The sequence below is a fragment of the Tiliqua scincoides genome, chromosome 9, assembly GCF_035046505.1.
Source record: "Tiliqua scincoides isolate rTilSci1 chromosome 9, rTilSci1.hap2, whole genome shotgun sequence".
NCBI classification, from domain to species: Eukaryota; Metazoa; Chordata; class Lepidosauria; order Squamata; family Scincidae; genus Tiliqua; species Tiliqua scincoides.
Genome location: NC_089829.1, coordinates 2,256,694 through 2,282,072, shown reverse-complemented (window position 1 = coordinate 2,282,072; position 25,379 = coordinate 2,256,694). Strand labels below are relative to the sequence as shown.

General features: G+C 55.8%; 1 protein-coding gene across 3 annotated transcripts; it reads right to left on the bottom strand.

The window, feature by feature from the left end:
• Positions 1-1,279: 1,279 nt before the first annotated feature.
• On the bottom strand, positions 1,280-23,961 carry USP48 (ubiquitin specific peptidase 48). 3 transcript variants are annotated; one of them, XM_066636979.1, is made up of 27 exons: positions 23,736-23,961; positions 23,310-23,430; positions 22,558-22,714; positions 21,470-21,597; positions 20,969-21,093; positions 20,738-20,846; positions 20,079-20,239; positions 19,335-19,417; positions 18,818-18,997; positions 17,550-17,672; positions 16,753-16,902; positions 14,956-15,156; positions 14,079-14,193; positions 13,863-13,993; positions 13,467-13,535; positions 10,658-10,782; positions 9,899-10,021; positions 9,318-9,379; positions 8,994-9,104; positions 8,622-8,755; positions 7,893-7,999; positions 7,354-7,458; positions 6,606-6,761; positions 6,224-6,349; positions 2,962-3,010; positions 2,810-2,836; positions 1,280-2,716 (listed from the first exon to the last, which is right to left on the bottom strand). In XM_066636979.1, the coding sequence occupies exons 1-27, from the start codon at positions 23,867-23,869 to the stop codon at positions 2,694-2,696; spliced, it is 3,135 nt and encodes a 1,044-aa protein (XP_066493076.1). In that variant the 5' UTR covers positions 23,870-23,961; the 3' UTR covers positions 1,280-2,693. The 3 variants fall into 3 exon arrangements, 2 of the variants coding, with proteins under 2 accessions (XP_066493076.1, XP_066493077.1); XM_066636980.1 differs by having other exon boundaries at positions 20,079-20,212; XR_010794886.1 differs by lacking the exon at positions 1,280-2,716 and having other exon boundaries at positions 2,809-2,836; positions 6,601-6,761.
• Between the last annotated feature and the right edge of the window lie 1,418 nt (positions 23,962-25,379).

Here is a 25,379-nt window from a genome sequence, read left to right as displayed (position 1 = left end):
GGAGATCGAGGCAAAGACTGGAACTGCGGTGGACCACGTGCAGCCCTCAGCCCCCGGGCCAGTTCCGGAACCCCTGCAGCGAAGGAAGACCAGGGGATTCAAAACCTGCTCTTTTCAGCTCCCCCAGTTGAGCTGCAGTTGGACTGGAGTCTCTGCAAGCTCCAGGTTGGCCTGCACTAACGGTTTGGGGACCCACCCAGGAAGAAGACTGCAGGTACCAAACGCAGGGATCACGTGGGCTGCCTGCAATTAGAAAAGATTTATTCGCCTCACTCTTCAGAGATTTGTGGTTTGCTGCCACCTGCAGGCAGTCTGTTCTCTGCCCTCTCTGGTGGTCTATGGGGCTGCCTGCTCAGAGATGCTGAAAGTGATCAAAAGCAATTCCCCCCCCCCCTCATGGAGCAACTGTGGTCCCTGAACCACAGGCTAAGAACCAGTGCTTTAGAAGCTGTGTTATACGGAGCAGACCCCTCCCCTCCAGCAAAGAGACTGGCCCTGCCCTGGAAGGGCCTACAAAGACAAGTGTGGCTTTTTGGGAGGGGTGCCAGGGAAGAGCCTTTGCAAAACCAGGACCACAGGCGCAGGCACCTCCCTGCACCATGGGGAAAGAGCTACTGCATGAGGCAGGGGCCAGTGGGATGCACCCCAGAAGGAAGGGCACCCCTGCCTGTGCTCCAACAGAAGAGGGTCTGCAGAGCACAGCTTCTCCTGAGCTCTTCCTGCAACACTACAAGGGTGCAACAGGCAGTCCAGTCCCTGGGAGTTAGGGCCCAGCCTGCCACCTGCAGCAGCTCTTGACCACGAGGCCTGCTTGGGACAGCAGGTTCAGTCCTGAGCACTTCTCACACCCATCCAGAGCCTCACCTGGCTTGGTGCTCCACCTGCATCCCTCCTCTGGTCTTCTCCGTTTCCCTTCTGACCCCCCCAGAGGCCTTAGCTAGCCCCTCTTTCCTCTCCACAACCCTGCCTCACCAGGCTTCAGTTCAATTCTGCTAACCTCCCTGCCAGCCCTTGCCCGGGGGGGGGGGAACAAGTACCCCTGAAAACTTGCCCCTGGTGGGGGTCTCTACTGCACAACAGCCCTTCAGAGTATTCCTAAAAGTTCCACCCAGCCAGGGAGGTGGCAAGTGCCTTACTACCCTCTCCCCGCTTCAGTGGTTTGCTTCCCCATGCAGCATGGCAGCTACAACCTGCAAGTTGAAAGGAAGTGCTCAGGGAAGGCAGGGAGGCTGGAGGTGAACGAGGGAGGGCGGACACAGAGGACAGTAGAGCAAGCAAGTGAGTGGAAAAACATTTTATGCAATACGGTACAAAGAAGTGAGAGAAGACAGAGTACACACACACTTCAGGAGGGCCTGGGGCATCCACTATTCCTCCTCCACTCTTCTGCAAACATAGGTGACAACAAGGCTGGTGCTGCAGCGTCCACAGCCACTGCTGCTCAGGGGCAACCCCCAGAAATGCCTGTTTGGTATACCTGAAGCATAGTCTCCAACTATATTTATATATAATACACACATGTATATATTTACACACACAAAAACCTCAACCCCACAGCTAATCTGCCTCCCCTAGGAATCAAGACACTCCTTTCCAACCAGGAAGTTGTATAGAACCAGAAAGAAAAAAGTAGAACAGACCAAAACCTGGGCATGGGGGGGCAGCTGTTGAGGCATGACAGTCTGCCTAGCAGGAAGAAGCCCCTTCCAGGCCTGGCTTTGCAGGGGAGGCGCATGGCTGGCTGTGGCATGGAATATCCCCAATGGAAAGGAGCCCCTGGGGCAAGGCAGCCCTAACACCCCTGTTCCTCTTGCCAATTTGCTGTAGGGCCTGAGACATAGGAGGCACCTCAGCTCCATCACCCACCCCAATCCAGGCCAGTTTCCCTTCTGCATTCCCCCCCCCCCCTGCAAAGAGCAAACACAGGCATCAACCAGACAATCAAGATAGCTCCAGCTTGTACAGAAAACACCCCCCCCCCAACCTATCCAAAACAACTTTTCCCTGCTGGAACATTTAGCAGGACGAGGGGGAGCCCTTTTTGGAGATGGCCCTGAAGGTCTGAGGAAGAAGGTATTTGCGCAAATTCCCTTTGCTAACCAGCCATCCAAGAGGCAGGCAGGCAGAGCGAGCCAGGTACATGCTGCCCCCTCCCAGCCACTCCTTCACACCAAAGCCCACGAGAAGCAGAGCACGGTCACTGCAAGTGTCCTGAGCCGAAATGTCTTTCTCCTGCAGCCTGACCCAAAGCACCTCCCTCTGCTGATGCAAGTTGCAGGGTCATCACCAGCAGCGATGGTGGGAGCTGTTGTGACGTGCTGCAAATAGGGGTGGGGAGGCCTCTCGGTCATTCAAGGGATGGAAGAACTGATTGCTCAATGTTTGTGGAGGATCCAGCGGCACCCTGCTTTCCAACCGCCTCCTTCACAGCAGTTGGAGAAGAGATGTCTGCAGGACAACATGCCCAGGGAAGATGGGGCAGAGGGCTCCTTCCAGCAATGCCACAGCGAGACCTGCAGTGGAGCCTCTGTCCCCCAGCCCACAGCATGACTTGCTCTGGTGAGGAGGTGACGCGGATGAGGCAGAGGGGGTCTGGTCCTTCGGAGCAGGCTGAGCAGGTGGCTTGGCTAGCAGCCTACTGCAGACCCAGGCTCTTCTCCTGCCACTTCTGCTGCCAGGGCTTGTGAAAAGGTCTAGTGTCCGAGGAGGCCAGTTCCTGGAGCGAGGAAGGACAGGCCTGCGAGTCAGGGTGGGCTTCCTGGAGAGGTTGGGGCAAGGGAGTGGGGCCAAGGAGAAGACCGTGGCCTACCTTTGAAGCCCTCCTCCGGCATACAGACTGGAAAGGAAGGCAGACAAGGAGTCAGGGCAGTGTCCCACACCACCCTAGCCCTGCCATCAGCCAGGCCACGGCAGGAGCAGATTGGAGCAAAGCAGCAGTGGTTGTGGGGCCCACCCCCTTACCTTGCATAACGTCATCTATTGCTGCATAATCCACCACTGGTTCATCAGCCTGGGGAGAGAAGGCAAGCTGAAAATGGCCCCCAATGGGCTACCTGAAGAGGCAGCTGCTGGCAGACTTCTCCCTCGAGAGCTGCCATTACCTCCGCTTCAACATAAGAACATAATAACATAAAAACAGCCCCACTGGATCAGGCCATAGGCCCATCCAATCCAGCTTCCTGGATCTCACAGCGGCCCACCAAATGCCCCAGGGAGCACACCAGATAACAAGAGACCTCATCCTGGTGCCCTCCCTTGCATCTGGCATAGCCCATTTCTAAATCAGGAGGTTGCACATACACATCATGGCTTGTAACCTGTAATGAATTTTCCCTCCAGAAACTTGTCCAATCCCCTTTTAAAGGCATCCAGGCCAGATGCCATCACCACAACCTGTGGCAATGAGTTCCAAAGACCAACCACACGCTGAGTAAAGAAATACTTTCTTTTGTCTGTCCTAACTCTCCCAACACTCAATTTTAGCGGATGTCCCCTGGTTCTGGTGTTATGTAAGAGTGTAAAGAGCATCTCTCTATCCACTTTATCCTTCCCCTGCATAATTTTGTATGTCTCAATCATGACCCCCCTCAGGTGTCTCTTTTCTAGGCTGAAGAGTCCCAAATGCCGTAGCCTTTCCTCATAAGAACATAAGAACAGCCCCACTGGATCAGGCCATAGGCCCATCTAGTCCAGCTTCCTGTATCTCACAGTGGCCCACCAAATGCCCCAGGGAGCACACCAGATAACAAGAGACCTGCATCCTGGTGCCCTCCCTTGCATCTGGCATTCTGACATAACCCATTTCTAAAGGAAATGGTGCCCCAGCCCAGCAATCATCTTAATCACTCTCTTTTGCACCTTTTCCATTTCCACTATATCCTTTTTGAGATGTGGTGACCAGAACTGGATGCAACACTCCAGGTGTGGCCTTACCATCGATTTGTACAACGGCATTATAATATTAGCTGTTTTGTTCTCAATACCTTTTCTAATGATCCCAAGCATAGAATTGGCCTTCTTCACTGCCGCCGCACATTGGGTCGACACTTTCAACGACTTGTCCACCACCACCCCAAGAACTCTCTCTTGATCTGTCACAGACAGCTCAGAACCCATTAGCCTACATGTGAAGTTTTGATATTTTGCCCCAATGTGCATGACTTTACACTGAAATGCAACTGCCATTTTGCTGCCCATTCTGCCAGTTTGGAGAGATCCTTCTGGAGCTCCTTACAATCACTTCTGGTCTTCACCACTCAGAAAAGTTTGGTGTTGTCTGCAAACTTAGCCACCTCACTGCTCAACCCTGTCTCCAGGTCGTTTATGAAGAGGTTGAAGAGCACCGGTCCCAGGACAGATCCTTGGGGTACACCGCTTTTCACCTCTCTCCACTGTGAAAATTGTCCATTGACACCCACTCTGTTTCCTGGTCTTCAACCAGTTCTCAACCCAGGAGAGGACCTGCCCTCTAATTCCCTGATGAGTTTTTCAGTAGCCTTTGGTGAGGGACAGTGTCGAAAGCCTTCTGAAAGTCCAGGTATACAATGTCCACGGGTTCTCCCACATCCACATGCCTGTTGACCTTTTCAAAGAATTCTAAAAGGTTCGTGAGGCAAGACTTACCCTTACAGAAGCCATGCTGATTCTCCCTCAGCAAGGCTTGTTCGTCTATGTGTTTTGAGATTCTATCTTTGGTGAGGCATTCCACCATCTTACCCAGTACAGATGTTAGGCTGACCAGTCTATAGTTTCCCGGGTCCCCCCTCTTTCCCTTTTTAAAGATCGGCGTGACATTTGCTATCCTCCAATCCTCTGGCACTATGGCCGTTTTGAGGGACAAGTTGCATATTTTAGTAAAGAGATCAGCAACTTCATCAGTTCCCTAATAATAGGGTAGATGCCTTATTGATCTTTTAGTACCTTATTGATCTACCTAATTGGGTAGATGATTTATTGATCTTTAATTTATCCATGAGGTCTGGAACATCTTCTCTTTTAACCTCTATCTGACTTAATTCCTTGGTTAGGAGGGGCCATTCGGGCAGCAGTATCTGCCCGAGGTCTGCCATGAAGACAGATGCATCTGCCATCTCTAAGTCTCCTTTTATTTCCCCTTCCCTCACCATCCAGAGGGCCAACCACTTCTCTGGCGGGTTTCCTGCTTCTAACATATTTGAAGAAGCTTTTATTATTCCCCTTAATGCTGCTGGCCATGTGTTCCTCATGGTTTCTCTTGGCCTCCCTTATCACCTACTTACGTTTCTTTTGCCACAGTTTATGTTCCTTTTCATTCTCTTCATTATGGCAAGACTTCCATTTACGGAAGGAAGCTTCCTTGCCCTTTACAGCCTCTCTAACTTGGCTTGTCAGCCATGGGGGCACCTCCTGGACTTAGTCGAGCCTTTCTTCCTTTGCGGTATACACTTCCGCTGGGCCTCTATTACTGTTGATTTGAGCAACCTCCATGCTCGCTGTAGAGACTGGACTCTTTTTAACTTCCCTTTCAACCTCCTTCTAACCAGCCTCCTCATTTGAGGGAAGTCCGCTCGTCGGAAGTCAAGGGTTTTTGTGAGAGATTTGCCCGGTATTCTTCCCCCAACGTGCATGTCGAAATGAATCGCAGCATGATCACTGTTCCCCAATGGCTCAGTAACACTGACATCTCTAACCAGGTCCTGAGTACCGCACAATATTAAATCCAGAGTCACCTGTCCTCTGGTGGGCTCCATGACTAGCTGCTCTAAGGCACAGTCATTCAGCATGTCAAGGAATCCGGTCTCCTTTTCATGACCAGAACACAAATTGACCCAGTCAATATGAGGATAATTGAAGTCCAGCATGATTACAACCCTGTCCCTCCTTGTCACCTCCCTGATCTGTTTCCTCATTTCAAGGTCCCCTTCTGGTTTCTGGTCTGGAGGACGATAGTACGCCCCCCCCGTATTACATCCCTCCTCAGGCCTGGTAATTTAACCCATAGAGATTCTATGGAGTCGGACCCAGCCCTGAAGAGTGATGGCTGCAGGCCATCACTTGGGGAGGGGACATTCCTCACCCCCAGGACTCCCTTTGGCCCAACTCGGACAGCACTTTCCCCTGCTGTTTCCGGCAGCAGCTGTGACCGGCAGATAACCCAGAACACCACCCAGGGGGCCCGCAAGACAGTCAGCAGGCAATGCAGCTGTCCTGGATCTAGCCTGCACTGAGGCCACTCCTCAGATACCTTTAATAAGACGACAGACTCTGGGGTGATGCCGAGGGTGCCCAGCGTGGCCGCGTCATCGGTGAGGACTGTCCCCTCAATGGACAAGTTCTGGTCAAACGGTGCGACGGAGAAGGCGTGCATGATCTGTGCCAGGCGAAGCAGAGGACAAAGGCTGCACATGACACCAGGCCCACGATGCCCTGGCCCTGCAGCCACCTTCCCTCTCTCCCCCACATCCCTCACCAGGCACTCCTGATGGTTCCTCTTCCACGAGCTCCTCTGCAGTCCTGTGGCCCAGCCCCACAGCCAGGCCTTGACTTGGGGCAAGATTCCTGATGGAGGTTTAGGGAGTGGGAACAGGTGAACTCCCCCATTGGCACCTGGAGCCAACCCACCTCACCTGGATCTTGAGATCTTTCAGGGTCTGGTTGGCGGACACCAGCAAAGCCTTCTCCCCGCGGACCTTCCGGTGCCTGGTGCTCCGCCGGACCCCCTGCTTCTCAAAGGCAAGATAGTTGGGGTGCGATACCTTCTGCCGTTTTGCGTGGCTGTTAGCCTGCAGGCAAAGCAGGAAGGGGGCTGCTGGGTGGTGGGGCTGCTGTCTGCCTGAATGGCAGATCCTCTGGACCCAGCCCAGGAAAGTCGCTTGGTTCCCACGTTGCTGGTCGGCATCCCTTGCATGCAGGAGATCATGGCACTCCCCTCCCCAGGCTCTGGAGCTCTTTAAGGGCTCTCCGCTTTGGCTGAGCCCAGCTGCCCAGTCCAGCCTCTCATTGCTTGCTTGCCACAGTGGCTAAGCAGGTGCCCTTGAGCAGGACCCAAAGGCAAGCACTACCCCCACCTCACAGCAAGTGACAGCAGCAGAGATGGACTGCCCCAGTACAGAAAGACCCACTTTTACCTCCTGCCCTGCCCCAAGACAGTGCCACTCCTGCCAGGAGGCCCTCCTGGGACAGCAAGTACTGCCCACATTCCATCCACGTTTGACTGCAGAATCCTTATTCACACAGGAGCTGGTGAGCAGACCTGCTCCAAAAGCATCGCTGGACAGCTCAGCTGCCCCTGAGCCATGTGCCACACATGGTTTAGCTTTGCAGCACGAGACGAGGGGCCACGCAGGCCCACAAGCTCCAGTGCCCCGTCTGTACCTGACTGAAGTCGGGGTCCTGCTCCCCCTCGAGTCGGGCCTCCTCCCGCTCCTCCTCGGCCTCTGAGCTGCTCACGTTGAGCTCTGGAGCGGCTTCCTTCATGACCTGGATGGGCAGGCCAAGGGGAAGAAGACCACCACCACTCCTGTCAGCCACTTGAGCAGCACCCCAAATCCCTCCCCAGTTCACCCAGAACCCTGCTGGAGGCAAGTACAACACATGCTGGCTGCACCACCACCTGCTGGTTGGTGCTGGTTTTGGCAGGGAGCCGGGGGTGGGGCATGGATTGCAAACAGCAGGGAGCAGACCGAGCAAGAGCAGCTGTGGGGCCCAACTGGGCAAGAGGATCTTGGGCGATGGCAGTCTGATGCACTCAACTGCCCAGCAGCCCCTGGCTGCCCAGGAGATCTTTCTTCCCGTCTTCTTAGGGACTGTGAATGCTCCCCCCACAGCCTGCCAGGGTGGCCTGGCTGAGGGGGTCTTCCAAGGCCACCCGTGCCAGCACAGAGAACAGCATCAAGAAATATCCCCCTCCCTACCTTCTGGTTGTCCACCACCTTGCGGACGTAAATCGTGGCCTGGGCGTACTCCCGCAGGTCCCGCTGCTGCTGGCGCAAGAGCCCCTCCCTGCAGTCCATGCACAGCTCTGGGGGGGGGGCGAGATGCTCAATGTACCTCCCAGGGAAGGCTGTTCCACTGCACTGGGTCAACCCCTGAAAAGCCCCTGCTCCTCCTCCTCAAGGATACCCCTGAGCAGCACCCAGAAAGGATAACAGCAGGCCTTGGGGCTCAAGTGGGAACCAGTGAGAGCAAGTACTGCCGGGGTCACTGAGGAGGTCCCAGGGAGCTCCCTGGCCTTGTATCTCAGCCCTCCTACTCCCCAGCGACACCCCTGGGACTGAATCAATCCTGTTCCCTTGCCCACCTTAATCCAGTCCACCCAAACACCCACCCATGAGCCATGCAGTCCAAGACGGCGCACCCTCCTCCTTCGCCACCTGGAAGAGCTAAGACCCCAGGTAGCGCTGGGGTTCTGGGCACAGAAGCAAGCCGTGGTGCTGCCCCTGCCCTGGAATGCCAGGCCACAGCTCCTGAGGCTGGAGCAACATCCCTGGTTGTCAACGAAGCCCCCTGCACCAGGTGCTTCAGACATCCCCATGAAGCCAGCATGTGGACTGACTGTGGAAAGGGGGCCAGAAAGGATGCGCATGCCAAGGTCCTAAGGCAAACACAGCAGATCTGCAGGGAGGTGGCTCCCACTCACTTACCAGGTTCGGTGATGTAGAGGGGGGGACTTTCGAGGGCCACCTCTGGTGTCCGCCTCCGGATGACCCGGATGGGATGGTCCACCACAAAGAGCCTCTGAATCTTCTCCCACTCACTGGGCCATATCAGAGCTACACTGTGCAGAGAAGTCAGAGGTACTGCCTGAGGTGCAAGGATGAGGCTGGGGTCTGCCCTCGGCACTCAAGCTAGGCAGGCACAGGGCAGCAGCAGCCAGCCTGCCCAGAGTAGAAACAAGGTCTGCAGCTCTTGAGGCAGCCTGCCTGCCTGAGGACAAAAGCCCCCAACTGCCTCGCAGGGCCAACAGCTCAAAAGCCAGTCCCAGGAAACAGCCCCACTGAACAGGAGACACTCACAGCTTGGACTCCTCTTTGGTCATGGAGGCGAGCGTGAACATCAGGCCACCGTGGGGGCAGAGAAGCTCCCTGTTCCCCACTGAGGAGACGGGAGTGCAGCGTGTTGGCCTCCTGGTGGGAAGGGAAGCAGCTGTTTGTGGCAACAGTTTCACAGCAGTGCCTGTTCTAATTCCCACCAAGAACACAGCAGGCAGGTGGGGGGCACTGCGTAGTGCCCCCCCCAGAGCCCAAGAAGCAGCACCAGCCCAGAAGGGCCCCAGAAGACACAAGACAGCTGTGGGCAAGCAAAATTGCTGTGTGGGCAGAAACACGCAAGCTGGTTACCTCACAAACTTCTTCCATTCTTCCACAAAGAACTTGGAGACAATGTAGAGCTCATCTGCCTCCTGCAAAGAGAGGGCCAAGGGAGGGAAATCCAGCTTTTGCTGCGGGGGGGGGGGGGGGCAGCTGCCATTCAGTGAGGACTGCAGAGTGTGCCACAAAGGGACCAGGGCCAAGGAAGGAGTGCAGCTTCAGCCACATGCCACCCCTAGAGCTTCAGCCCCCTAATTGTTCAGCAGTCTTTTTCTAAACTGCGCTCCCCTCCCCCAGAAATGAGGGGCTCCTGGCCAGAGCCCAGTGACCTCAGCAGCCACAGACCCAGTCCCTCACTCATGCTTGCCATGCCATGACTGGAAGCTGGCACGTGGCAGCACCCCTGGATGATGACTGCACCACCATTCAGACCGCCCCCCCTCCCCCGGCAGCACCCAGGAGGACTCTGGCCCTCACTGGACACCCAGGCAGAGGTCAGCGGCCCCCCAACACCAACATTAAGTGGCAGGTTAACAAACGCTGCATCCCGATGACTTGACAGCCCTACTGTCAAGCCCCTCCCTAGAAAGGTGGAAGCTCCTCCCACCTACCTCTGGCCAGCTACCAAGGCAGGGCCTGTTTTTGTCCTGGAAAAGGTTTGGGAGGCAGCTCTTCTGTTCTCCAGCCATCATCTTGTGGAGGGCCTCATTCTCTTCCCCTTCGCGCTCCAGGATCTGCAGGCACACACAGACCTGCAGGTTATTCCCTACCCCCCCCCCCCCAAAAAAAACAACCACCAGGGTCTGCCCCGGGCAATTCTTCAGTGGCATAGCTCAGAGGGACAGGGGGTACACTGCCTTGGGTACCATACTTTGAGAAGATGCCAACCCACACCCCTGATGACAGACCTGAGGTGGTAAAAAAGCAGTCCAAGGCTCTAGAAAGGCATTTTTTAAACCCCCGGGGGGGGGTATTTAAAAATTTTGTGTCCTGGGTGCACCAGATGCCTGCTGAACCAGCCACAGGCATTGTGGACTGGGAAGAAGGCACCATGAGCACACCACAATATCTGTGTCCCTGGTTGTCTCCAGGCATCCTTTAAGGGCCCCTCGGTGTACAGCTGCAACTCAGTCATCGTCCCCCGTCCCCCCCCCGTTCCTGGCCCGGCCTGGCCAAGCCAGGTTCTGCAGCACAGTAACCACCCACAAGGCCCAGCAGTCATAGGCAGGGCCTCTCTGCATGTTGTGCAGCCAGCCAAGGAGGACAGGTCCCTGCTGGCCTTACTCTTTTGCAGCGCAGACACAGAGGCCAGCACCCCTGTTCTGCCTGCAGGACGCCTTAGGCCTCCCTGCACCTGACCACCCTGGTACCTTGCACTGGGGACAGGAGTCCCTGCTGTTGGGGAACTCAGGGGCGTTCTGGAAATAGCGCTGCAGCTTCTCCCAGGCCTCCCTGCAAACGACCCTCCGCTCGTTCTCTGAGATGCACAGCTTGCCTGTACGGAAGGAGAGTTGAGAGCCGCTGTTGGCCCGGCTGCCACACAGTGGGGTGCGGGAGCCAGGCAAACACATCCATGAATGCAGAAGGCCAATGCCAGCCACTTTTGCGGAACAGGTAGGACCTGCCCCAGTCAGCTAGGCCCCAGCTCTGCTCTCAAGCAAGGGCTGCACTAGTCCTGCAGTCCCACACCAGCACTGCTGCCTTTTGGTAGGAGTGCCTGATGCATGTCAAGAGACAGTCAGCTTTGCTGCCCGCTTACTGGAGATCAGGCCCCAACTGCAGCAGTGGACACCTTTCCGGCCACAAGCCTCCGCTTCCCAAAACTCAGCAGCAGCTGCACCCCCCTCCCCAAAAAGGCCAGGTGGAGCAGCTGCATCCACCAGCCTTCGTGGGAGGGGTTGCGTGGGTACCAGGAAGGCAGAATGGCTGCCAGTACGGGGAGGGGGAGGAGGAAACACATGAAGCAGCCACTGAACAATGCCCCAGCCCACAAGATGGGTGGGCCAGAACTCCCTCAGTGTACTGAGCTCCATACTCAAGGGAAGGGGGTGTCCATTACCACTGGCTATGGATGCAACAGTGGTCACCAGCCTGGAAGAAGATCTGCAGCCCTTGCTTGAAGAACATAAGAAGAGCCCTGCTATTTCAGGCCCAGGGTTCATCTAGTCCAGCTTCCTGTATCTCACACTGGCCCACCAGGTTTCTCAGGAAGCACACAAGAATACAAGATACTTGCATCTCGTTGCCACTTCCCTGCATCTGGCATTCTACTTACCCTCAAACCCCCCAACAAAGTCACCACAGTGACGAATTTTAACACCTGAAACTTACTGAACATACCATCCATTCCCTCACCATTTTGGGGTAGGCAAAAAAATTGTAATCCATGGCCAATTCGGATGACAGAAAAAAATTCCCACCCGGCCCTCGTGATGACCAGCTAATCTGACTGTACAGACCCATCATGGCTTGTAACCCATGATGGATTTTTCCTCCAGAAATCTGTCCAAACCACTTTAAAAGGCATCTAGGCCAGATGCTGTCACCACATTCTGCAGCAAGGAGTTCCACAGACATTACATACTGGGTAAAGAGATATTTTCTTTTGTCAGTTCTTCTTACATTTCTTTTTCCAGAGTTTGTGTTCCTTTTAATTCTCTTCATTTGGAGAAGACTCCTACTTATGGAAGGAAGCTTCCTTGCATTTTACAGCCTCTCTAACTGCTTGTTAGCCATGCCGGCACCGTCTTGGACTTAGTCGAGCCCTTTTTCCTTTGCACTTCCTCTATTATCATTGTTTTAAACAGCCTCGATGCACTTTGGATTGGACTCTTTGTACCTTCCCTTTCAACTTCTTTCCAACTTCCCTCATTTGAAGTCCGCCCTTTGGGTTTTTCTTTCAAATTTGCTTGGCCCCAACATGCATGGCGAAACAGATCGCAGCATGGTCACTGTTCCCCAACAGCTCAGTAACAATCATGTCCCTAACCAGGTCCTGAGTACTGCAAATATTAAATTCAGTCACCTGTTCTCTGGTGGGCTCCATGATTAGCTGCTCTAAGATACAGCCATTTAGCGTGTCAAGAAATCCGGTCTCTCTTTCATGACCAGAGAACAAACTGACCCAGTCGATATGAGGATAATTGAAGTCCGCCATGATTACAACCCTATCCCTTTCTGATGCCTCCCTGATTTGTTTCCTCATTTTGAGGTCCCCTTCAGTTTTTGGGCTGGAGGACAATACTATGCCCCTACTATTACATTGGGCCTAGTAGTTCAACCCACAGTGATTCTATGGTGGAAGCAGTCCCGCCTCAACTCTGCTAGATTTTACCCCTTCTTTGACATAGACAGCCACCCCATCTCCAACACACACTTCCCTGTCCCTCCTATACAGTTTATAGCCTGGGATTGCTGTATCCCACTGGTTTTCCACATTCCACCATATTTATGTCCACTATATCAATGTTTTCCCCAGTCACCAAATATTCCAGTTCTCTCCTCTTTGATACTTTGGTTATTTGCATAAAAACACCTGTATACAGGGTTGCCCAAAAGGGACTTATTTGAGCCTTTATCCCCACAGCCTCTCATTTTGTTGGACTGGTTGTCACATCCCAACTCCTACTCTGTCATTTTCTTGTTGTTCTCTAACCTCCCCATCCTCATCTCCTGCGGATGAGGAATCCCAAACTGGATGTCGCTTGGAGCCTGCCGGCTTTCCCCCAGGGTTCAGTTTAAAAGCACGGGCTGCCCCAATCCCTGGCAGTCTCTCCTGATCAAGAGTCAGGGTACAGGGAGAAGTAACTGAGGGATGACCGGTTGGGGTAGACAGTTTTTCTTTTTCTGCCAGGCAACTTCCAGCCAAGGCAAGGATTTAAGTGAGTGAAGCGCGTGTCAAAAAGGACACATCCAGGGCTGAGCCAAGGCCAGCATTGACTCCCCTGCTGCTGGCTGCCTGCTGGAAGACGGAGCAGTCTGCCAGCCACTTATCCCCCGCCCCCGCAACAGCTTTATGGTGGAGGATTTCTGGACATCCTCCTCCTCCATAACTGGAGGCATACCCAGGAGGCCTTGAGGCTTCCCAGACACACAACCCCAGTGGCCTCTCCAGGGTCTGCCTCATACAGGGCCTGACCTCCAGCACCAGCCCCTGCCTTTCCCCACGCCACCTCTCACCATGGGGGCAGATGATGTCCTCGTTGAACTTCAGCTGTTCTTCCTCACACTTGTCTGGGCTGAGTTCCTCTGAAAAAAGGAAAGACGAGAACACAGGTGAGGGTGAGGCGGTCCGATGCAGTGGTCTAGGTGACAAGTAACATGGAAAAGAGCCAGTGTGGCTCAACTCTAAGTCTCTCTCGGGGAAAGGGGAAGAGCCAGCCAAGCAGAGAGGGTGTTCCAGGGCATTTCCCACAGGCTGAGAAATGAGTCCAAGCCACAGACGGTACCCCTTGGCTGAAAGTGATTCACAGCACCCACCCACCCCCTTAAGGCTGCTCCTCAAAGGGAGGAAATCTTTCCCCGCAGCAAGGCTCAGCAAGAGGGTGACAGAGCCCTGCAAGGCAGAAGGGCCACCTTTGTTCTTGGCATCGCCGTTCATCTTGCCGTTGCTGCAATCTGCATCTCCATCCGGGCAATCGAGCTGTTCCAGGGCCAGCTGGCGCCAGCTCCGCAAGGACGACTTCCCGACCCAAAAGCCTTCATCCCTGTGCAGTGGATGTGATGGTGAGACTCGCAGGGCAGGAGACCATAGAGGGGAAGGGGCCCCACAAGCCCGGTGCCCTCACTCACCCCTCGATCGCCACTTTCAGCAGGCTGGAGACCTCCTTGTAGTCCTCATTGAGCCGGCTCTTCAGCCGCAGCAGGCGGCATCGCTCCACCACACAGTCCCTGCAGAGCGCCTTCACTGGCGGCAGGCAAGACAGTCACTGCCATGGACTCACCAGCCGCTTTGGGGTCTGCCCTGGAGAGCACCACTGCCGCCCTCCTGCCCCCCTCCCCCCTGGGAAAGAGAAGTGACAGCTGGTCTCACAACCTCCCCATGACAGCACCACACAGCCCCGCAGAGCACCCATTCCACACTGGACAACCACATGCCAGCACTGTGTGGCTTCACAGCACAGATCTCGAAAGCCATATTGTGAATGCCAGCTGGCAGACTGACCAACCGCTGCGGCAGAACACAGTGCAGGTGGATGGAAAGGAGGGAAGCAAGTTGCAGGTACACTCTGAGCAGAGATGCGAATCACACCTGCTGCAAAGGTGGACTCACCTGCCCTCTACGCGCCACAGGAGAGCGGTGAAGGCGGAAATGGCCTCCTGCGGGTGCTAACTGCCTGGGAAGACTCTACCCACACAGGACTGTTTTCTCGAAGGGCTGCTGTGGTGCCCCTGCCCAAGGAAAAGTACACCCTCCCTGCTCCTGGCCCCTCTCCTGTAGCACTGAACGCTCAGCCTTAAGCTTCTTGGAGCAGGGACCTCTTGCCTGCAGTACCACAGACAATGACCCTTTCCAAGTTGCGCTTGCAACCCCTGATCCTGGCTTGTCCTGTCAAGCACCCTGCCCCCCCAAACAGGTGTTCCTTTGGAGGCCGGATGGAGGAAGCCCCTAGTACTCTCCACAAACAAAAAGGAAAGTTGCCAGCCCTGAGAATATCCGTTTCCTCACCCGTCAGCCGAGGGCCTCCTCCGTAGCGCCTGTAGAAGTAGTCGGCCACACACTCTGACACCCTCTTGACCGTTGGAATCTTGTCCGGGTGCAGCTTGCCGTGCGGACACAGGGAGGCCGAGTTGTCGATGGGCTTGGGAGGAGTGGCCTCATCCAGCCACTGCTGCAGCCAGTCCAGGGACACAAAGTCATAGGGGCACCCTGGGAGGGAAGGAGGACCGGCAGGGCCCAGGCAGGGCATCACAACCAAGAGTGCCACAGCCCCACCTAGACTCACAGCATACGGGTTAAAATCAAACTACCGCCCCCCAGAATAAAGCAATTCAACTTCAGGTCACTACTAGCAATAGCAAGAAACACCAAGAATGGTAGTGCAGTGCTCTTCAGGAAGCTCACTCTGTTCCTGGGTCCTCTGCAGGACTTCTGCTGATCAGAGATCCTCCCACAGTCTGGAGGGTCACAACCAGGATCAGGCCTGGTCCAGATCTGCAGCTCAGCCAGGGGGAGCTCCTCAGCATCCGCCCCAACACACAACCAGAAATTGAGTGTTGGGAAAGTTAGAACAGACAAGAGAAAATATTTCTTTACGCAGCGTGTGGTTGGTCTGTGGAACTCCTTGCCACAGGATATGGTGATGGCATCTGGCCTGGACGCCTTTAAAAGGGAACTGAACAAGTTTCTGGAGGAAAAATCCAATACGGGGTACAAGCCATGATGTGTATGCGCAACCTCCTGATTTTAGAAATGGGTTATGTCAGAATGCCAGATGCAAGGGAGGGCACCAAGATGAGGTCTCTTGTTATCTGGTGTGCTCCCTGGGGCATTTGGTGGGCCGCTGTGAGAAACAGGAAGCTCGACTAGATGGGCCTGTGGCCTGATCCAGTGGGGCTGTTCTTATGTTCTTAGTGTAGCTAGAACCTCCCTCCTTGGCTGAACTCATTTTCAAAGTGAGGCATCGACACCCACCCAGACATCCCTTCTACCTGCAGCAAGAGGTGGGATGGTCTGGTCAGCACCTCCTGCTCTGTGCAAGCAGCCAGAGAGGCTCAAGGGGAAATGAGCCCCAAACTTGCCCACTGCTGAGGAGTAACGTCTCAGGGCAGGGAGAGTTAGGCACAGTGGTTACAGCATCAGACTAGACCTGGCGGCACCCACTCTGTCATGAAGCTCACGAGGTGGGGGGGGAGGTGTCCCTAGCAAGGCAGTGTCAGCCAGACCTGCTTGCAGGGTTATTGTGTAGAGAAAGGAAAGCGAAGCAGGGCTGGACAACCATCAGACCAGCCATTCTGTGTCAACAGAACCATCAAACTGTCATTCAAGCACGTTGGCCAAGGCTGTGGAAAGATGCCTCCACCCCTCGGTCTTTCCAGGAGACCCAGAGTGATGAGGATGGCTACTGCACTGCAGACCGCGTCGTACTTCTCTGCCTGACCACACCAGGAACAGCCCTGCCCCCACACAGGCAGCCACACACCAGTCCCTCAGGACCCTGCAAGGGGCCACCAAGTGTCTCAGCTCATCCCCCCACCCCCACCAGGGAGCGACTGGCAAGGAAGCCATGCTTCTGAGAGCCCGTTCCCATTGCCTGGAGGCATTTCCTCTGGCAGCCTTTGTCCACCTGGGTGCTGCAGACACCGCCCAATCACTGCACCCGACTTTGGCCCATCAACCACACCCAGTCAACTTCTGGCCAGGGAGTGCCAGGATCTGGTGCCAATCTCTGGGAGACACAGCCGCCCTGCCCACCACCACCACCCACTCCTAAGGAAAGGTGCACAAACTGAAGAGCTTACAAACCAGCTTTGGCGGGCAACCTCTGGTACAGCTCCTTCACTTCCTCGTGTTTGATCCGGCCCCGGGCCACACTCTGCCTGCGCATCTCTGCCATTTCATGGCACCACTCCTCAAATCTGCTGTTGTCCTGCTCGACCAGCTCTTGCAGGAAGGCTGGGCAGGGAGGAAGGCAGGTGGGTCAGGGGGAGGGACACCCTACTGAGGGATGCCATCCCCCCAGGATCTGGTGACTTCCACTCAGAGCAGAGCACTGCCAGGGTTGCAAAATACCCATCTCGGGGAGGCCCCCCAGCCCCATTCTGCACTCCTTCCAGGTGGCCGGCCAAAGCCTTTGGGGACCAGGCTCCTGGCAGGCTGCTCTCTTGGCCTCCGCAACGGCCTTGTGAGCCACTTGGCACCACTTTTTTCTTTGCTTCAGTAAGATGAAGGACCCAGCTGGACGCAGTCCCAAAGACTTCACATGCAGCCCTCCCAGACGCTTGTCAGTCTTGGGCAGAGACTGACCTGTGCTACCTCCCATCTCCACCCCTCAGCCTGGATATCGAGGCTGGCAGAAAGAGGTTGAGATCACACAGGGCTTGTGCCAAAACCTTCCAGGCCCACACAAGACCTGAATCCCACCTCCATGCCCCAGACCACTGTAAGGGTGGTCTGTGCCGAGCCAGGCGGTTCGCAAGTCTGGGCTAGAGGAGGAGAAAGGCTGATGAACGGAGTACGGGCCAAAGTGTGTACTGCCACAAAACAGGCACCCAGGGAAAGGCGGCTTTGATAACAGAGCCTGGAACCACCAGCAGGCTCACCTGGGATCTCCACCGACAGCGACTTCTCTCGTGTCTGCAGCCTGTACACCAACATGTATGCGTTGCGAGAACGGTAAATGCCCTTCCCGCACTTGGACTTCCGGCTCTGCAATTTGGAAGGCTCTGGAAGGGAAGAGAAGACAGCGCTGGGGACCATCTCCCAGAGACAGACAGGGAGGCCTGAGATTCCTCTCCTGGCTCTCTCCCATGACTTTCCCCACCTTCCAGTTGGAAGCAGGGATCCTGCCCGCATCTTCCTACTGAGTGGGGAGGTCCAGGCCTTCTGTTGACAGGGAAGGCAGGGAGTGTCCTACCCTTGCTCCAGGCATCCAGCCATCTGAAGGCGCCAGGATTCACCACTTGGCCTCCAGCGTTGCTTCCGGGCACACAGTTCTGTGTCAGTTTCACTAAAAACAGTGGAATTCTTCACTACACTAAGCCAAGCCAGAAGCAACTCTGCAGACCAGTGGGTCAAGCCTGCCTTTGCAACAAGCAGCCAAGGATATCCCCAAGGGGGGGTGCCCCCACTTGACAGCAGCCATGTGGCACTCCGTCGTTTCCCCCAGGTAAAATGCTGGATGTAAAGGAGCAGTTGCCTGCAGAGTACAGGACTTGTGGGGGCCTCTATGTTTCCTGGGAGCTACTGTTCCGCCTGTGCCCCCTTGAAAAACAGAGCAGGCTTCTGAATGTCTCCAGCAAGCAGTGTTTTTTAACTTCAGTGGCTCCCCCGTTGAGAAACCCTGTGGGTGCTATCCACAGGTGGGAGTAGAGCGCACTGCACCCCAGACTCTCCCTGGTCATGTCAGCTGCATCCACACACTCTTGGAGTCGTTTCTTTGAGATACGATTAGGCTGAAGCACCGATTGGTTTTAGTCTCCAGTGAACGTCTGGAAAGTCAGGCCTCAGCTGATCACCATACAATGGACCACTGTCCCAGAAAGACAGGTCCCTGCTTTAGCAGGCCAGGGTGCGTGCGTGTGTGTGTGTGTGGGGGGGGGGGGGTTAATGGATGCGTATTCACTGAAGGAATCTTGTTATGACCCTGTGCTGAGCACACGTGGTCTTACATGGCCTGGTCAGGCTGACAGACAGGAGCACCATGGATGACAAGACCCTGCCGACACAGAAACCTGTCTAATCAAGGTGTCCTTCCAAGGGCTCCTGCCCCAACTGGGCTCTCAACTGCTCACATGTGGCTCAAGACCAGAGGCTGAGCCAGTACTGCCTCCCTATGGGGAAGAGAAAATGCACAACTGGAAAACTTTACCTAGATCTTCTTCTGCCCCCAGCTGAAGTTTCTTGCCCTCCATCTTTTCTATCTCTTCATCGTTAAATCGGTACCATTCGCCCGTCTGCGGATCCTTCACATGAGCAATATAATGGCCAGAATAGGCGCTGACACCCCGATGAATCAGAACTGCACTGAGCTCGTAGACTGCAACCTTGGCTGCAAAACAGCAGGAGCTTGGCTGACCCCCCCTGCGGTGCTCATAGCACACCCAGTGCTCTCCTGGGCCTTTAGATGCCACTCAGAAAAAAGGAAGTTTCCTTGCCAGATTTTGACACCCCTCGCTCTCCCATCACAGGACTCAAGGTTGTCCCCCACAGCCTGCCATTTGGGCCCACCCTGTCAAGCTTCAGCAAGACAGCTTCTTTGCCTGCCACCCCTCAACCCTGTCCTCAAACCCCAACCCCAGATCTGGGAGCAACAGTGTAGGTGCCCCTCTCCTGCCCAAGACCTACCCTAGGTTTGGGTCAAGGAAGAGAAATGCCCAGCAGCCCACCTGTGTTTTCCATGAAGGGCTCCATGGACAGCAATTCTGAGAATTCCAGGTATGTGTTGAGCTTCTTTTTGTGGCCAGTTTGTCTAAAAAGGGAAGTCACCATGCAGTTCAGCAACGCACAACAGACTTAACAATGCTGCCTTAACATACTCAGCAATGCTGGCTGCTGGTGGCGTGGCCCACCCTTCTGGCACTGTGGCCAATGGCAGCAGCACAAAGGGCAGTCTTCCTGAGACAGTGCTCTGCTGGTCTCTCCCCAGAATGATACGCCTGTCCCCACCCTTGCTTCCTGGACACCAGGTTCAGGCTGGCCTCCCTCTTCCACCAGCGTTCTCCATTGAGAGGTCCACCCCCTGACCAGGCCAGCTCTGCTCCCATGTCCAGCTTGGTCTTTTACAAGTTTGCTTCTCTGAGCTTTTAAGTGTCCTCAAGGAAATTGAAAGTGAGAAGCAGTATGAGAACCTCTCCAGGGCGGTGCAGAGGGTGACCTTCCCCACACCTCAGCCCGCCTCCCTGGCTGCTTCCTGGAGCTAGGTCTGCATCATGAAGGGAAGCTGCTGGGGAAGACATGCCCTTGTGTGCCCTGACTGAGTGGCCAAGGCTGGGCTGCTTCCTGTACCCTCCTGACTGGGGGGAGGGGGGCAGCCTGCTGAGTGAAGCTCATCTCCATCTGAAGGGTACAATCCAAAGCAGCAGCTCTGAAGCCCCGTCCCACCTCAGAGAGCTGGAGCAGAAATCACTCACCTGTCGAAGACGAAGCGCATGAGCTGCAGATTGAGGGTGCAGGGGAGGCTGAGAAGGCGGATTCGCCGGGTGGCATTCTGCTTGCTCTGGCAGGTCTCACAGAAGTAGCGGTTGTCCCCTTCCAGCTTCTCTTCCTGGCCGGGAGAGAGAAGCAGCAATGCCTAGTGAAAAGCACGCAGAGCAGGTCCACCTCTCCAGCGGTGCAAGGATATGCCCCGGCACTGAATCAAGCAACACTTGCCCTGTTGGGGGAGCGCTATAAGGCTCTCTCTGCAGTCACACTGTGAAGGGACACACAAGCTCCCTCAGGAACCCAGGAATGACACAGCGGAATCTCCGCAGGCAGAAGAGCAGCCACTTCCAAAGGCAGGACTCTTCCAATGGGTGGGATGCATATGCTAAAGTCAACAAGAGCTCGATATGTCACCTTGGGATTCTCCACGTGAGCACTGCACTAATAGAGCCTGAAGAAATCAAAAGAAGAGCCTGCTCTCCCTCCAGACTCCAAAGAAACACATTCAAAATTGAGTGAAAAGAGTAGCTGGTAAGAGGTAGGCCACAACTCCACAGTCCAGCACTCTCTATGCCACAGAGATACACACACAACCCCCCCCCCCCCCAGCGTGCAACAGAAGGAACTTGCAAAGACCGATCTGCACCTTCAGAAATTCAGTGATGCAGTCCAACAGCTGCTTGTGGCCCTGGATGTTCAACTCAAGTTCATAAAATTTCGATATCAGCTTGGACTCTCGGCCACACTGGTTGCAACTGAAAAAGACAACCACACCACAAGATCACCACGAGTAGAGAACTTGCTCCTCGGAACACCAATGCCAGAGATATGACAGCTGAACGCACCAAGATGCGCCCACCACAGAAAAAAGACTTACACCGTCACGTATGCGTACTCTCCGCAGAACTGCTTCTGAACAATGTTCCGGACATCTGGATTCTTCTGTGAGGACAAGGTGTCTTCCAAGAGGGACATGAACAGTTTGGAAAACTCCTGAGCGTCCTAAGAGAGCCATAAGGGCTGCAAAGTCAGGCAACGCAAAGAAGAGACCCCAGCAACAGAAACAGCCTCCAGTTCCGTGCTCCAATGAGGTTCTTGTTTTACAATGCTCAGAATGGAGTGGGTGCATATGCACAAAGAAACAAGGCACTGCTTGGGTGGGTTCTGGGCTGGCTCTCTCACTCAGCCACATGCAAAGGTGGGGGAGAGCTCTTTTCACCTGGCAGTGCATACCCCTGCAGGAGGAACAGCTTGGCTTGAAAGCCACTGCTCTGGTCCTGCAATGCTGAGTCCTTCCCACGACCGGTGTGGAAACACTTCCCCAAAAGAAATAGGAACAAAGCCCATGCACAAAGGAACATGCATGCCCAAACATTACCTGTTGCTGACCTGTGTCCAAACCCAGTGCTTTCACAAAGCCCGAGGGATCGATGTAGCGCCGCTTGCTATTCTGCAGCAATGCAAACAAGTACTGGAGGTGCTCGCAAATGGTCTGAGGCTCGAACTCTGCCAAGAGGCAAAAAGCTTCCTTAGGCAGCAGCAGATCTGCTGCAACACACACCCTTCTTCAGGAAAACAGATCATAATTTGGTCCTCTCAGTTACACCACAGATCAGGACAGCAACACCAGCACCACCCAGAAACGATCCTTAGAACACCTCAAGCTCTCTTTGGGAAGGCCTCCTCCCTTTAGCCAAGCTTTCAACAACCCTGCCACGGTTTGTGGCACAGATTCTGCTTCCAGGACTAGAGAATCCAGGAGAAAAGATTGTATTGTAGAAAACAGACAGATTTGGATCTAAATTCTACTTTCACCTCTTCTGTCAAGGACTTGCTACACAAACATGAGCAACTCTCAAACTGTTCCATTTGTAAAACGGAACAGCTTCTGTTACCAAGCTCCCTAGAGCAAAATTTCTCAACATACCACTCACTGCATACCACTTCGCATTTGTCAGCCTATTGTGTGTACCACTGGAAGTAACTGACAACATTGCCATCAGCTACTTCTGCATTGGGAAGCCTGCCAGACTGGGATGTGATGTATCAAACACCAGTAAAAGGCTCAAAGCGGCTTTTACAAGCATGAGAGTGCACTGGAGCTCTGCCTGCCAAGCTAAGCCCCCTAACATTGTTTGGTGCACCACATCCTGCTTTTGCTGCTGGGCAGCAGGTGTCCAAGGGCGCTGTGCATACCACCGGTTGAGAAACCTGGGCCTAGAGAACAAAATACAAAGACTTTGAGCCCAATGAAAGCTCTGGGAGTATCTTAAGTCAGCAGCACTGCTAATGTCAAGCGGACACAGACTTACTCCCCCAAACGGGAGAGCATTGGAAATTCCAAGCCTGAAGTCCCAGATCCAAGTTTTAAAATTTACCAAAAGCAAAAGCCTGCAGCATAGGTGAACTGCTACAGGGCAGGCAGCTGCAGCCAAGAGAGCACGATGCTGCACCTTCCTTACTCACCCTTCTTCATTGGGGCGCCCTCTGCAGTTAGGTATTCAGGGCGAGCAATGGGACACAAGTACAGGGCCTGCCGGAGCTCCAAGTTCAAAAACCACATCTGAAGAAATGTGTTGACGTAGCAGGTGGCACCCAGATTCGTGAGACCCACAAAGGCACTCTGGGGAAGGGGGACACGTTACAAGGGTCATCCCAAAACAGAAGACAATTATAGCTGAGTTGAGGCCCTCCCCAGCCTCCTTTCCCACCCTCAGCCAGCAAAATGACTCTCCCAACTGAGAGTCTGAGTTGATCACAAACTGATCTTGATGTTTATGAAGAGGGTCCTCAGTGTCCTTCAGGCTCCCCAGGAGAGCTCTCATCTGGCTGCTGTTTCACCCTTTTGGGGAGGCCCATCTGCTCCGATACCAAAGAGCACACACAGCAAGCTTCCCAGCAGCCCTACTGGCACACGCCTGCTTCTCCAGGACTGCCAGCAGTCTCCACTCACCATTTTCAGAATGCAAACGGCAGGCCTCGTGTACCAGAAAGCAAAGGCTGCCTTCCAGCACGTCAGGGTCAGTGAGCATCCTGGGAGAAGGGGCCTCAGGCGGTGGCGTAGCTGGAGGTGGCGGGCACTCAGCCTGGCAGGGGGTGGCGAGCGGCCCCTCCCTTCGCAGCCATTCCCAGCTACACTGCTCTGTCCTGTCCCCGTCACGAATGGTCCCTCCAGCTACGCCGCCGCACTCAGGCAGGCACAGCCCCGGCCCAGTTACCTTTTTCCTCCTCTCAAAGTTGGGATCGTCAATGTTGTGGAAGCTGCTCTCGTCAATCTCTCCCAGCCAGACGTGCTCGCCGATCCCCACCAGGCAGTTGGGGTTTCCTCTACAGTTTCTCCTGCGAAGCAAAGTGGGGACTGGAGCGGCTCCTGCCTGCCAGACGCCTGTCCCGCCACAGGCCCCCCAGGAGTCCCTCCGCGAGGGGCCGGAGGCGCTGCGAGGGGCTGCCGCTGCCTGGGCGCCCGCAGGCCTCCCTGCCGCTCCGAGGAAGGTGCTGGTGGCTGGAAAGCGGCGCGGGAATGCCCAGCCCCTCCGCGCCGGCCAGGCGAGGCCGGCCTCGGCTCTGCCCGCCTCCCCGCGCCTGCGGAAGAGGCGCCTCCACCCGCGGGCGCCCGTCCAGAGACCCAGGCCCGCGCCGCCCACCTGCAGGAGCCGCGCTGGCAGGGCGGGAGCGCGACGCGGTAGGCGGCCTCGACGTGCTCCTGCGCCACGGCCTCGGGCGGCACCGTCTCCACCCAGCACCAGGCCGCCTTCTCCAGCTGCAGGCGCGGAGCCATCCCGGCCGGGCAGGCGAGGGGCGCTCCGGGAGCCGGAAGGACGCCGGGGGCGGGGTTCCGAGCGGCCTTCGGGCCTGGCGGGAAGCTGTCAGGCTGCCGGGCGCGGGCTTGTGACGTCGCGGGCGCGGCCGGATGGCGGGTGGGGATTGGCTCCGCCCTGCTAAAAGGGCGGGACCTCTTCTGCGCGCGACGATGACGTGAAACGGCCTTTCTAGGCTCCGCCCCGATGCAAGAGGCGGTCTCGAGGGAGGGAGCCGGGCAGCCGCCGCGCGTGCGCAGTTCCGCTCCGCTCCCCGGCCTCGGAGGAGGGAGCGGAATCCTGGCCCCGCCGCCTCGGTGCTCCCGCCACTCCCAGGGCCGCCCGCTGCGACTGGCCCCTAGAAGCCCCGCGAGGGCAGGCGAGCCCGGGAGCGCCAGGAAGGCCCCTCGCGCTGCGGGCGAGACCTTCGCAGGGCGGCAGGCGCTGCTCCCCGCGCCCCCAGGCCGCCTGTGTCACTGGAGAGCCCCGCGTCCGGCAGCCTCCCCGGACCCTCGAGGACGGTGCCCGGGCCGTGGCCTGCGAGAGGCTTCCGGAGGAAGCGTGTCCGCCTCTTCCGAGGCCCCGGGCGTGATCGCCACCCAGTCCTGTGGCAGGGAGTTCCGCAGACCGCGAAGAAATGTCTTCTCCCGCCTGCGTGCCGAGCGTGGGAGCGGCTGTCCAGGCCTTTGCCCGCCCAGTCTCGCTCGCTGGACCCTCCGGCCCCTCATTGCCGGCAGCTCAGCTGTGCGCACGCGGCCGCAGACCCTGCGGGACTGGCCGCAGTCCTGCTGCTGGAGTCGTGCGGGGCGGCAGCACTCCTGCTTGCAGAGGAGCAGAAGCGGCCCTCGGTCTCCGCCTGCGCACTGCGGGGGGAGGCGAGCTCGGCCGCCCTGCTTTTCTGCAGGGCTGCTGCCAGCGTTTCCTCCTCTGTCGTCTGGACGGAACACGCCGGGGCTGCAGCCTCGCAGCTGTGCAGGCTGCAATCCAGTTGCCAGGGCCCAGAACATAAGAACATAAGAACAGCCCCACTGGATCAGGCCATAGGCCCATCTAGTCCAGCTTCCTGTATCTCACAGCGGCCCACCAAATGCCCCAGGGAGCACACCAGATAACAAGAGACCTCGTCCTGGTGCCCTCCCCTACATCTGGCATTCTGACTTAACCCATTCCTAAAATCAGGAGGTTGCGCATACACATCATGGCTTGTACCCCATAATGGATTTTTCCTCCAGAAACTCGTCCAATCCACTTTTAAAGGCGTCTAGGCTAGACGCCAGCACCACATCCTGTGGCAAGGAGTTCCACAGACTGACCACGCGCTGAGTAAAGAAATATTTTCTTTTGTCTGTCCTAACTCGCCCAACACTCAATTTTAGTGGATGTCCCCTGGTTCTGGTATTATGTGAGAGTGTAAAGAGCATCTCCCTATCCACTCTGTCCATCCCCTGCATAATTTTGTATGTCTCAATCATGTCCCCCCTCAAGCGTCTC

Excerpts from the sequence above, each read along its gene's own strand:
- USP48 (XM_066636979.1), bottom strand. The coding sequence starts at position 23,869 with ATGGCTCCGCGCCTGCAGCTGGAGAAGGCGGCCTGGTGCTGGGTGGAG. Across the intron at positions 21,094-21,469 it reads TGGACACAGGTCAGCAACAG|GACGCTCAGGAGTTTTCCAA; the intron begins GTAATGTTTGGG and ends TGGCTCTCTTAG. Across the intron at positions 8,000-8,621 it reads CCTCTACATCACCGAACCTG|AGCTGTGCATGGACTGCAGG; the intron begins GTAAGTGAGTGG and ends CCCCCCCCCCAG.